Source organism: Callithrix jacchus, chromosome 19, assembly GCF_049354715.1.
Source record: "Callithrix jacchus isolate 240 chromosome 19, calJac240_pri, whole genome shotgun sequence".
In the NCBI taxonomy this organism is placed as follows: domain Eukaryota; kingdom Metazoa; phylum Chordata; class Mammalia; order Primates; family Cebidae; genus Callithrix; species Callithrix jacchus.
In genome coordinates this window covers 53,231,184-53,244,929 of record NC_133520.1, presented here as the reverse complement: position 1 = coordinate 53,244,929, position 13,746 = coordinate 53,231,184, and the positions used below count along the sequence as shown (strand labels likewise).

General features: G+C 44.0%; 1 protein-coding gene across 23 annotated transcripts in view; it reads left to right on the top strand.

Annotated features, from left to right (window-relative positions):
- The window catches only part of DISC1 (DISC1 scaffold protein), a 371,616-nt gene that overhangs the window by 31,266 nt on the left and 326,604 nt on the right, over window positions 1-13,746 (top strand). For 3 of the 23 annotated variants that reach the window (XR_013530023.1, XM_054248125.2, XM_078357330.1), the window contains exon 2: window positions 3,937-4,057. The exons of 19 other annotated variants lie outside the window; for them this stretch is intronic. Coding sequence is in view for 2 of the 4 variants with exons in the window: in XM_054248125.2 (XP_054104100.1) it covers window positions 4,030-4,057 (28 nt within the window). In the remaining 2 variants the exon portion in view is untranslated. Of the gene's footprint in view, window positions 1-3,936; window positions 4,058-5,364; window positions 5,549-13,746 lie in introns of all 23 variants that reach the window. One more of the 23 variants, XM_078357327.1, reaches the window with a different exon arrangement.

Here is a 13,746-nt window from a genome sequence, read left to right as displayed (position 1 = left end):
CTGGGATCTAGTCCTGGAGCTAGCTCTAACCGGCTGTGTTGATTCTCTCCTATAAGCCTCAGTGATCTTATCTTAAAAATAGGATGATCCTTACCTCATTCAGTTTTGGTGACGATTAAATGATGTAAAATGTATTAAGAGCCGGCCGGGCACGGTGGCTCAAGCCTGTAATCCCAGCACTTTGGGAGGCCGAGGCGGGTGGATCGCGAGGTCAACAGATCGAGACCATCCTGGTCAACATGGTGAAACCCCATCTCTACTAAAAATCAAAAAATTAGCTGGGCATGGTGGCACGTGCCTGTAATCCCAGCTACTCAGGAGGCTGAGGCAGGAGAATTGCCTGAACCCAGGAGGCGGAGGTTGCGGTGAGCCGAGATCACAGCATGGCACTCCAGCCTGGGTAACAAGGGTGAAACTCCGTCTCAAAAAAAAAAAAACGTATTAAGAGCCTAGAATATGTCTGGCACTTAGTAAAGCTCAGTGAATTTAAGATGCGTAAATGGACATCAGATGATGTCAAATTTGTCAAGCTAGTTTTTAATATTTTTTTTCTAATCCCTCTCATTCTGCATTGTTTTCTACTTCCCATGTGTTATGTGAGCCATGTAAAAGCTTTGTAATTTTGGGAGGAAGAGTAATGGGAATTGAATAATGTGGGCAGTAACTGGGCTGTGACTATAACAATATTTGACCCATAAGTTCTTGGGATAAGACCATGCTATCAATTGTAGGAAGCAGCATTAGTAAAACATTTCATTTCCGTGGTACTTTGGAGTTTACAATGTGTTTTCTAATGTCATGTCTGATTTAAACACAAAGAAAATAGGGAGTGCAGAGAAACAACTGATTTTCTTTTTGTCTCATCACCAGCTAAGTGAGACCCAGGTGTGCAGCCTCAGCTCAGTGATCTCAGACATCATCAGAGCAGCTCTGCAGTACACCGAAGCACTTGTTGCGTGCAGAGAGTCCCTGTTGTTATGTTAAGCATTGTAGGAGGTTATAAGAAATGCAGCTTTGTATGGCCTTCGTGGCCCTGTGTATGTGGTTCTGCTTAAGAACAAAGTTAAATGAATGTGTAGCCCTCATCCCTTGGAGGCCCTTTCTGTGAGAGCTTTCTCTGTCTTTGTCTTTTCTTGTCTTCAAGGACCTTATTACACCCTTGTCCAGTGTGTGACATCTTTTCTTCCATGAGCTAGATTTTCTTGTTCCCAATTGCTGTAGTCTGCTGGTATATTGTTCTGCTTTCCCTTTGTTTAGTTATTTCTACTTTGTCTTGATATATAACAGTGGTATGTTAGTCTCATCCCTTTGGAACATATTTAGGTCTCGATGCTGTCAGCCATTATGTTGAAGAGGACAGGGCAAAGGAAAGAGCCCTGCATTAGGGAACTGGGACCTTCCCTGTAACCATTTAGGATTTGGAGTCATTTGGCCTGGAACTGTTATTCCCCAGCTATGAATCCACCTACCTGTCTCACTGATCTGTGCCTCTAGCTTCCACTTCTACACAGCCTGATGACTGAAAAAAATTCCCAATATATTCTTAAAACTCACCTAGAAGGAGCAAGGATTCGTGTAGTGTCCCTGAAGTCTCTGTTTTCACCCCATTCCTACTCCCTCCCAGACTTACCCTTTGCTGTCATTGGGGCTCTTTTGGGGGCTGGGAAATATTTTAATCCTGTCTGGTCCTCTCCCAAGCTTAGTGGTATAATTGAAAATGTGCCCACAAGCATAATCTCTGAATTGGTGGATTTAAAACAAAGCTGATTAGAGACTTCCAACAGTAAGTATGTAAAAAGAAAATCTCTCTTGTAAAGATGTTATTGATAATGGAAAGCTGAGACCCTTGATACTCTGCACACAGCTGGCGTGGGCTTTATATAGATTCAGAGGCATCTACGTGTGTCCTGCGTATCGATCCTTAGGCTACTCCAGCTCGCAAAGTGTAGCACTCTCTTGGTGGATCCTGCCAAAATGACACATCTTTCTGCTTCGGGATGATCGCTAGGTCCTGGGGTCTCTCTCTCTCCGCCTCTTCCCCAGCCTTACCCTACTGAACATTTTAGTGTGGCTTAGCTCTGTTGCCTTTGTTAATGTTAACGCTCAACCTCAGAGACAAAGATCTAGGCAGGAAGGAGGATCTATTGGGAACCAGTTTGGAGTTGATTTTTTGACCCTAAGAAAATAGTTCACCTATAATCAGCTAGAGATGCTGTTTGTACATTTCTCCCTGATTCATGTACATTTACTCTTAAAATTTCCTGGGTTAGTAGGTCTCTCGAGGTGGCTGAGAGATTCTAGAAAGTAACAGTGTACCACTGGGCTGCATCCTTAAAGATGCTGCTGTGAAGAGCAGCTACAGAGGCCAGTGTGCGCCATTGCCCTCATCCCTTGGAGGCCCTTTCTGTGAGAGCTTTCTCTTTGTCTTTTCTTGTCTTCAAGGACCTTCTTACTCCCTTGTCCAGTGTGTGACATCTTTTCCTCCATGAGCTAGATTTTCCTGTTCCCAATTGCTGTAGTCTGCTGGTATATTGTTCTGCTTTCCCTTTGTTTAGTTAAGTTATTTCTACTTTGTCTTGATATATAACAGTGGTATGTTAGGCCCATCCCTTTGGAACATTTTTAGGTCTCGATGCTGGCAGCCATTATGTTGAAGAGGACAGGGCAAAGGAAAGAGCCCTGCATTAGGGAACTGGGACCTTCCCACAACCATTTAGGATTTGGAGTCATTTGGCCTGGAACTGTTATTCCCCAGCTACGAATCCACCTACCCGTCCCACTGGTGTGTGCCTCCAGCCTCCACTTCTATACATGGAAATCAGGGGAGGCTGTCTTAAATCCTTTTGTTAAAATCCAGACATTTATATTTTTAAATATTTTATTACTTTTATTTTTTTTGAGATGAAGTCTCGCTCTGTCCCCCAGGCTGGAGTGCAATGGCATGATCTCGGCTCACTACAACCTCCGTCTCTTGGGTTCAAGCAATTCTCCTGTCTCAGCCTCCCAAGTAGCAAGAATTGCAGAAGTGTGCCACCACCCTCGGCTAATATTTTATATTTTTGTAGAGATGGGGTTTCACAATGTTGGTCAGGCTGGTCTTGAGCCCCTGACCTCAGATGATCCCCTTGCCTTGGCCTCCCAAAGTGCTGGGCTTACAGGCATGAGCCACTGTGCCTGGCCTCAGACATTTATGACCTCTACCTTTCCATGGTTTACTCACAGTGGAGTTCTTAATAAATATTGTCTTTTTTCCATTTCTTATTTCCTGTTTAAATAAATTCGATATTTGTCTTTCTAGTGTGTTGGCACGTCTCCTGTTCTCCTAAATTCCTCAAGGACCACTGCAGCAGTTTCCCAATTTCATTTTCACATTCCTTCAGTGTAGTAAGTGAATTAAAGCCAATTTATTATCCAGAATTGCCTCATTTATTTCAAAATAAGCTGTGTACCAAGAAAGCTCTATTCCCTCAGCCAGAGCTAACTCCAGTTTTAAAGCTCATTCTAGAGAAAAACAGACTTACCTAGTTTGTTTTAGCTATTACAGACCCTCTTTAAAAAAGAAATAGGCCTTTGAATGTTGCCAGAGAGTTAGAAAGCTAGCTCAGAGACTGAGAAGATAAATGAAGAGGGAGGGGAAAAACTGATTTTGAGTGTTTAGGGTGTGTGAAATGTCACTTTTCTCCTAACCTCTCCCTAAAGGAAAAGGAGAGATTGTTAAAGTGGCGTCTGGTCAGGGCGTGCACATGTAGAAGTCTTCTGCAACTCTAGGGTAAAATACAGATCTTTTAACATTTTCATGAGTTTCTTATGCTTGTCAGAAGTTGCCTACAGCTTAGAAGATATTTTCCTAATAGTTTATACACTTCTATTGACTTCTCTGTTCTTCTATTCACCCACACACATTTATTTTCTCTTTATTGCATTTTATTCTCTTAGGAAGATAAAACAGAAAAACAAAACAAAACAACCGCCCCCCCCCAAAAAAAAACGAAGTCTGAAGCAGACCATTGAATAATATTACTTTAACTGATGAACAGATTTTCCTCCAACAAAAGAGGTAAGAGGGAGATAATTCATAGCTCTTCCCTGTTTTTAAAGACTGTGCTGGAAAATTCCCAAAGGTTGTCGAAATAAAGGAATCACTTTGGGTGTTCAGAACAACTCGGGGAAAGAAACTAAAATGTATGGAGCATGTAATGTCACTTGGCACAAACTCAAATGTGATTTTTACAAATCACATATTTCATGATTTTATTGTATTCTCACAGCAGCCTTTCAGAGTATGGGAATTACCCTCATTTTACAGATGAGCAAACTGAGACGTGGACAGGCTAAGTAACTTGTTAAGGATCACCTGGATGGGAATTGACCAAATTAAAATCCAACACTTTGTGCTAGGCGGGTGGCTCACACCTGTAATCCCAGCACTTTGAGAGGCCAGTGTGGGTGGTTTACCTGAGGTCAGGAGTTTGAGACCAGCCTCACCAACGTGGTGAAACCCTGTCTCTACCAGTAATCCAAAAATTAGCCAGATGTGATGGCGCATGCCTGTAATCCCAGCTACTTGGGAGGCCAAGGCAGCAGGATTGATTGAACCTGGGAGGCGGTGGTTGCAGTGAGCTGAGAGCACGCCATTGTACTCTAGCCTGGGCAACAAGAGCAAGACCATGTCTCAAACAAACAAACAAACAAATAAACAGCATGACACTTTGATTTGCTGTAAGACCTGCTCCATGAATCCTAAACTGGTAAACCTCATACATAACGATGAGATTAGGCATCTACAGAAGTGACTCAGCTTGTCTGTAAACATCCTACACTCCAAAGTCACTGTATTATAATCTCAGGAAGGCAAGACTGGAATGAGTTTGTAAATAAAAAAAATTGACATCTAATACATAGTATTGGTCTTGTCTGAAGGAAGACTGTTAACAGAGAGGGATGGTCAGTATGGGATTGTAAACAGGAGGTCAGAGAGGACGAGTGTGTTACTTATACCCACCAGAACACAGGGAAGCATGGTGAGAAGCCACAGGAGGTCTGTCTGCTTGGCAGGCTGGCAGCTCTGTGTGGTGGAATGTGCTCCTGCTATTATGGTTGAAGTCAGTGGCCATGAGATCATCTATAGACTGGGAGAAGGCAGTGTGGACAAGTGCCTCAGGGCACAGGCTCTCTAGGGGAACATGAATTCATGTTCCCCAATCTTTCCAACTACCACACAGGGAAGATATTAAAATGAACTTTCCCCAGGCAAGAAAACAGGCTTGGCGAAGTTATACTTGGGCAAGTCAAAGTGGGGTAGGCTTATGCCCAGCCTAACTTCAGAACTCTCTTGATGACGTTTTTTGCTCTGTCTCCTAATAGTCTTGTCGTCCCTGGGATGCTGCCATTTGTTTTCTTTTCTAATGGAGAGCTGATTGTGAAGATGGGTTTACATAGGTGACTTGAATTCCAGGGAGTCAGGCAAAGTCACAGCTTCCTACCTGTTGGAGGATTCCCCATCTTTGATGCCTTTGACTCCCAGTCCCAAGGGACACTCATCTCCCTGGTAAGCACTGCCTTGGACTACATGAATGATTTTCCCTTGGTTGGTTTCCATCCTGGTGGGCACCTAGCTCCCTGCTGGTCTGTGCCTGGCTGAGATATCTAAGAGCAGATCATTGCTGAATTCTGAATCCCAGCCCTCAGGGGAGCAGCCAGCACCTCTGCTTCCTGTCTCTTCTAGCAGATGGCCCTGATCTGAGAGTTTAAGTGATTTCTATCTGAGAGGAGTGATTGGTGGAGACAGTAGCACCTCATTTTAATAATTTAAAAATCAGAAAATATGCCACTTTGGATACAAAAGCTGTTAAGAGGCATTTAATAAAAATGTTTAGTTGCTTTCCGCAATGAGAAAACTGTCGTCACTAAAGCTCACTTTAGATATTTAAGCATTAAAGCATCCCCAGAGACTTTTAACAGTCAAATGTATTGCTTTGTTCAAGATGATTCTGAAGAGGCATTACAAAGTCAAGAAGAGATGAGAATTCTTTATAATTAGTGTGCACTATTTGCCTGTCAATGAGTACTTGAAAACAGTTTGCTCTCTTAAACATCCTCAGTGTTCTCACTGTTGTCTGACACAAGGTATTAATCAGTTTCAACAACCTCTTTATTTGTCGGCAGCACAGAGGTTAACTTCAGTCCAGCCCTGTCTAGTTATCACCAACTCCAAATGCTAATGCTGTTTGATTTCATCAGACAGAATTGAGCTTTCTGTATGTAGTCATGGCCTCTGAAAACTTGGAAGGCCGGTGCGGTGGCTCACGCCTGCAATCGCAGCACTTTGGGAGGCTGAGGCAGGTGGATTACCTGAGGTCAGGAGTTTAAGACCAGCCTGGCCAAGATGGGGAAGCCTCATCTCTACTAAAAATACAAAAATTAGCCGGGCGTGGTGATGCATGCCTGTAATCTCACCTACTTGGGAGGCTGAGGCAGGAGAATTGCTTGAACTCTGGGGGCAGAGGCTGCAGTGAGCCAAGATTGTGCCACTGCACTCCTGCCTGGGAGACAGAGTAAGACTCCGTCTCAAATCAAACCAACCAACCAACCAACCAACCTTGCAAACTATATATAGCTTCTCTATATGAAATGAGATTAGAGAGATTTTATAATAAAAGAGTCTTCAACTGTAGATTAAAGACAGCTGTATTCTATTATAAATGTTTTCTTACATCTCAGACCCAGGTATGTTACAGGTCACGCTCAGCACCTGCCCTGTGCATACAGCAGCAGGTTGTTATAACATCAGCTTACTGAGAGCGTGGATCACTGTAACATGGGAGTCGTGTTATGCCGAGTTTTGTATTCCCTCACACCACGGCACCACCTTCCAGTGCTGACGTGGAAGAAAATACTGAAGATTCCCTTGTTTTTCAGTAAGACCCTAGAGCAGGACATTTGCAATTGTATAATGGTTTCCTTTTGAAGGTCAGGCATTTAAAGTGGCACAAAGCTTTGATGTGGGCTTATGTTCTGAGTATCAGAAGATTTAGTCCAAAGTAGGAACTTACTTAAAAGATGCTCCAGTTTCCAGGGTGCTGTTTCTGTATGAAATACTGAAAATTTGGGATCATTTTAAAAGTAAACACATGTCAAAGTTGGCATGCGAAGTGGGATATTTAGAAAGTCCTGAAAATAAGCCCATGCATAAAATATAGCATTAAAAAGGTAACTATGCACTTTGCAGATGGACTAGCATGAAGGAAGCTATCTTTTGTTAGGGTGGATACGAGACTTTGCACCTCCTTGCTGCAAAAAATAAGAGCAGAAACTTAAGTTGTTTAGTTGTTTTGAAATAATAGCTACACAGCGGGCTCCTTCTGGTTCATCCATATTTTATTAGGACAGCAGTTGAAAAATTCATTAGAGACACCCATCTGTAGCTAACAGCACTCTTGGGGGGGTTCAGATGGTGATCAGATTTTGGAGTAGCACTTTACACAAAAAGAAAAAGACAATCGTTTAGGGGAATTAATGTCACAGTGGAGAGAGTCTGCTCGGTGCCTTTCAAATCATACCCTTCCTCATGCTTTATGAATCTTTTGCTACTGAATTCCTCAACCACCTGCTTCAGCTGGGAAAGAGAGATTCAGGCATAAAAAGAAGAGAAAACAGAACACAAAATTTGGATCAGAGAACTGAGATTGTCTTGGTTAATGGAGAACATAGATGTCTATGTGATCCTGTGCTGGGCTCTCGTGTGTGTGTGCGTGTGTGTGTGTGTTGTGTGTGTGTGTGTGTGTTGTGTGTGTGTGTGTGTGTTGTGTGTGTGTGTGTTGTGTGTGTGTGTTTGTGTGTGTTGTGTGTGTGTGTTGTGTGTGTGTTGTGTGTGTGTTGTGTGTGTGTGTTGTGTGTGTGTGTTGTGTGTGTTGTGTGTGTGTGTGTGTTGTGTGTGTGTTTGTTGTGTGTGTGTGTGTGTTGTGTGTGTGTGTGTGTGTGTTGTGTGTGTGTGTGTGTGTGTGTGTTGTGTGTGTAGATCATGTTGGCCCCCGGAGGAACCTATTCAGTACAAAGATATAGCTTGTGGTCAGAGCTGAGGCTTCCACGGTTTAGCTTGGCCTTGAACACCACCTCCCTAATGGTCAGGTCCAGGTGCCTTTGCTTTAGGAGGATATTCTCGTCTTTATTCATGAGTTGAAAATGACTCTAGTTATTGAATGGCAGTGCAGGGGAAGAGACTTCTTCTCTAGGTTCCATAGCTGTGTCTATGAAATTGACAACAAACAGATTAACAGGAGAATAGGCATAGACATTTATTCTTGTTATTATTTTTTGAGACAGAGTTTTGCTCTTGTTGCCCAAGCTGTGCAATGGTACGATCTCGGCTCACTACAACCTCCGCCTCCTGGGTTCAAACGATTCTCTTGTCTCAGCCTCCCGAGTAGCTGGGATTACAGATGCCCACTGCCACCATGCCTTGCTAATTTTTTGTATTTTCAGTAGAGACAGGGGCTGATCTCGAACTCCCGATCTCAGATGATCCACCTGCCTTGGCCTCCCAAAGTGCTGGGATTACAGGTGTGCACCACTGTGCCCAGCCCATTTATTAATTTTTAATATTATGTGCATGGCGGGCATCACAGGAAAAAATAGTGAATACCCCAAAAAGTGGTGAGTTTCAAGAGCTTATATACCCTTTTCATAGGGAAAGGGGAAGAGAATGTAGGTTGTGATTTTTAGAAATGTGCTGTTGGAACAGCAGATGGAAGAGAGGAGAGTTTGTGGTAAAATTTGTCTGGGTGTGGTGTCGACTCCTAGTCTTCTCTCTGCAATATGAATCCATCTTCTCTGGTTGATAAACTTCCGGGATGGCAGTTCATGACAACTGAGTTCCTTTTGGAGCATCTGTTTTTGAGGAGATAAAGGGAGTTCAGAGAAAACCTGTCCTTGCACTTGTTGTTTTTCAAGTGCCTTCAGCTCAAAATAATCAATATTACAAAGCAGCATAGTTTGGAGAGGGCTATTTTTATTTCCTTCAGTGACTCTGTGCCAGGCATGGTATTGAGCAGTTAAAGTTATAATCTCATCTATCCTTCCAGCAATCCTAGAAAGTGGAGTCCCATTTTACAGATGAGCTAATGGAAGCAGCAGAGAGGTAAGTCCCTTGACCATGCTCACTCAGAAGAGGCAGAGCTAAATTTTAAGCCCAGGTAATTTGTCTTCTGCTGTTTACCTCTGCAAAAGTCCAGGTCCATAAACTGTGTACATATACATGTTTTTTAGATAAACGTTTTATTTTGGAATAATTATAGATTTATCGAAAAGATGTAAAGACAGCACAGAGTTCCCTTCACCCAGTTTCCTCTAAAGGTAAGGGCTTATATAATCAAGGCACATGTATTAAGACTCAAAAATGAACACTGGTGCAATTAACTAAACTACACATCTTATTATGGTGCAATTAACTAAACTACACATCTTATTATGGTGCAATTAACTAAACTACACATCTTATTATGATTTCACTTTCTCCTCACCACTGATGAGGGAAGTGAGAGGCTGGTGCCACCTGTCACCTTCCTTGTGGGGTCCAAGACTCCCATTGTCTGATGGAAAGAGAAACCCTATGTGGGGTAGAAGATTTAGAAAGAGATATGGGGGCAATTTTAAATATAGACCATATGTTTTCTACCTGTAATAGTTTGTAGCTAAAACCACATTTGAAGAAATAGAAAAAGATTGGGCGAGAGAGAATATTCTGCAGAGGAGTAACTTCTCTAGCATCATTAATGTTAAGTTTGTGATGCATTTGAATTCCTAGTATACTAGGACATTAAATAGGACTTTTCCTTAAAACAAAGGTTTCCAGTTCTGGCTGACCCCTAGAATCACCTGGATAGTGTGCAGAAGCACCAGTACCAGAGTCCCATCCCTGGATGTTGTAATTCCATCAGTCTTGGTTATGGTTTAGACCTCTGAAGTTTTAAAAGATACCGCCATGATTTTTTTTTTTTTTTTTTGAGATAGGGTCTTGCTCTGTTGGCCAGGCTGGAGTACAGTGGCGTGATTGTGGCTCACTGCCACCTTGACTTCCTGGGATCAAGGTATCCTCCTGGGATTACCTGGGATGCATGTAATTTGCCTGTATTCTGTGAACAACCCCTCTGTAAAGAACCCCTCTGTGACCAATCCCTCCTGGAATCCCAGTGTGGGCTCCTTGCGTGGTCTCTGGTCACTTTTTTCACAAGCCCTCTTCTTTCAGGATTTGCCTTCTTAGGTGGCCTTGTTGGCCCTCCTGGCTTTCCCACTTGCGTGGCATGTGTTTCCAGCTCTCTTCCCTCTGGCCCAGGGTCCTGCCTTGGCCCTGTTCTCTGGGTCCCCACACTGCGCTTGCTGTTCCCTCCACCAGCAATGACCTCATCCTCCTTTTCGACCTGGGGAGCCTCAGCCTTCCAGTTCAGTTTCCTGGCCTCCTGCAGTGGAGTTGCTCACAGCTTGGTCTGCATCAGCTTGTTGACATATCTGTCTTCCCCAAGGAGCCATGAGCTCCTTTGAGGACCTTTCAAATGACTTTGAAAAATTATTTATTAATTTTTAGAGATGGGGTCTTGCTTAGCTGCCCAGGCTGGAGTGCAGTGGCTATTCATAGGAGCAATTATAGCTCATTGTAGCCTTGAACTCCTGGGCTCAAGTGATCCTCCCAGCTCAGTCTCCTGAGTAGCTAGGACCATAGGGGCTTATATGCCACTGTACCCAACTTGAAACAGTCTTACTGTACCCAATTGAAACAGTCTTATCAAATATTTCACAGTTATAAAATTTGTATTGATATATAATTATGTGTTTAATATATAATGGCACATAGCTTTTACATGTGCTATTTGAAATAATACAATCAGTACCTGTGTAACCACCACTTAAGAAACGGAACATTATCCTTGAATTACTACAAAATTGCACGCATTTTTTCCTACGTATTGTTTGAGAATAATACAGTAAGCACCTGTGTGAATACCAGCTGGCTTAAAAAGGGAATGTTACCCTCAAGGTCCCTTGCCCCTCACGTCCGGCTCCCTGTTAAGACTGGTTTATCATTTTTGCTTTTGTGTATACTTTTCGCACATATCTATCTATCTCCCGTGCTAAGAGTGTTCCAAGCAGAACTGTCAGTGTTTCCAGTTTCAGTGACTCTGGGCCGGGACTAGAGCCAATTAAATAAAAAACCAATTCAGTGTGGGATTTATCCCTTCCAACTACGAGGTTGTCGTAAGGAAGTAGTGTCTGTGGGGAACGCCACCCGGGAGTCAAACCTCTAGCCTTTAGGTGATCAGGGACACTGACAGAGCTTTGCTTCTGGTTGAACTCCTGGAGGCCTGCAGACCTGTTGGTGTCTGTACCTGCAGTCCACTCAGCATTTCCACTGAAATGCCCTACCAGGGTAGAGTGGCTCACCTCTCCAAAAACAGCAGCTGGTGAATGATCGTGCCTAGGAAAATAATCCACCTTGCAAAGAGATGGATGGTATCTGCTGGTGAATGTGAGAGGGCAGCAAGCCCAGTGCAAGATTCTGTGGTGATTCCTTGATTGACCTGCTTGGTTGGAGGACTTTGAAAGGGAGGGGGAAGGACTGCTTCATTTGCAAAGAATTCTTCCTCTCTCTCGCTCCATTTTCATATCTGTGTCTACCTTTCTCTTTGTATTTATATGTTTATAAACATTTCATATGTATGTTTACGTAGAGACATATACACATTTATATTTATATTTGTATATATTTTATATTAGCCAATTTTCATGCTGCTGATTAAGACATACCTGAGACTGGGAAGAAAAAGAGGCTTAATTGGACTTATAGTTCCATGTGGCTGGGGAGGCCTCAGAATCATAGCAGCAAACAAGAGGCACCTTTTTTTTAGATGGAGTCTTGTTGAGTTGTCCAGGCTGGAGTGCAGTGGTGGTGCAATCTTGGCTCACTGCAGCCTCCGCCTCCTGGGTTCATGCGAGTCTCCTACCTCAGCCTCCCAAGTAGTGGGACTACAGGTGTGTGCCACCATGCCAGGCTAATTTTTGTATTTTTAGTAGAGATGGGGTTTCACCATATTGGTCAGGCTGATCTCGAACTCCTGATCTTGTGATTCCTCCACCTCATCCTCCCAAAGTGCTGGGATTATAGGAGTGAGCCACAACACCCGGCCTGGTGAAAGGCACTTCTAACTCAAAAGTCCACAGTCCAAAGTCTCATCTGAGACAAGGCTAGTTTCTTCTGCCTATGAACCTGTGAAATCAATAGCAAGTTAGTTACGTCCTAGGTGCAATGGGGGTACAGATATTGGGTAAATACAGCTGTACCAAATGGGAGAAATTGGCCAAAACAAATGGGTTACAGGGCCCATGCAAGTCCTAAATCCAGCGGGGCAGTCAAATTTAAAGCTCCAAGATGATCTCCTTTGACTCCAGGTCTCACATCCAGGTCATGCTGATACAAGAGGTGGGTTCCCATGGTCTTGGGCAGCTCCACCCCGTAGCTTTGCAGGGTACCGCCTGCCTCCCGGTTACTCTCATGGGGTGACACTGAGTGTCTGTGGTTTTTCCAGGCAAACAGTGTAAGCCGTTGGTGAATCTACTATCCTGGGGTCTGGAGGATGGTGGCCCTCTTCTCACAGTTCCACTAGGTGGTACCCCAGTAGGGGCCCTGTGTGGGAGCTCCAACCCCACCTTTTCCTTCCTCTGCCCTAGCAGAGGTTCTCCATGAGCACCTGGCGCCTGCAGCAAACTTCTGCCTGGTCATCCAGCCATTTCCATACATCCCCTGAAATCTAGATGGAAGTTCCCAAACCCTAATTCTTGACTTCTGTGCACTCGCAGGCTCAACACTAAGTGGAAGCTGTCAAGGCTTGGAGCTTGCACCTCTGAAGCCATGGCCCCAGCTCTATATCGGCCCCTTTCAGCCATATAGAGCTGGGACAGAGGGTATTAAGTCCCTAGGCTGCACATAGCATGGGGACCCTGGGTCCGGCCACAAAACCATTTTTCCTTCTGGGCCTCCAGGCCTGTGATAGGAGGGGCTGCCGTGAAGACCTCTGACATGCTGAGGAGATGTCTTTCCCATTGTCCTGGGGATTAACATTTCACTCCTTTTTACTTATGCAAATTTCTGCAGCTGGCTTGAATTTCTCCTCAGAAAATGGGTTTTCTTTTCTGCCACATTGTCAGGCTGCAAATCTTCTGAACTTTTATGCTCTGCTTTCCTTATAAAGCTGAATGCCTTTAACAGCACCAAAGTCACCTCCTTTTTTGTGTGTGTGAGACAGAGTCTCGCTCTGTTGTCAGACTGGTGTGCCCTGGCACCATCTTGGCTCACTGCAACCTCCACCTCCTGGATTCAATTCTCCAGCCTCAGCCTCCCAAGTAGCTGGGGCTGCAGGAGCGTGCCACCATGCCCAGCTAATTTTTGTATTTTTAGTAGAGACAGGGTTTCACCACATTGGCCAGGATGGTCTCGATTTCTTGACCTTGTGATCCACCTGCCTTGGCCTCCCAAAGTGCTGTGATTACAGGCATGAGCCACCACATCCAGCCCAAATCACCTCTTCAGTACTTTGCTGCTTAGAAATTTCTTCTGCCAGTTACACTATATCATCTCTCTCAAGTTCAACGTTCCCACACATCTCTATGCTGCCAGTCTCTTTGCTAAAACTTAATAAGAGTCACCTTTGCTCTGGTTCCCAACAAGCTCCTTATCTCCTTCTGAGACCACCTCAGCCT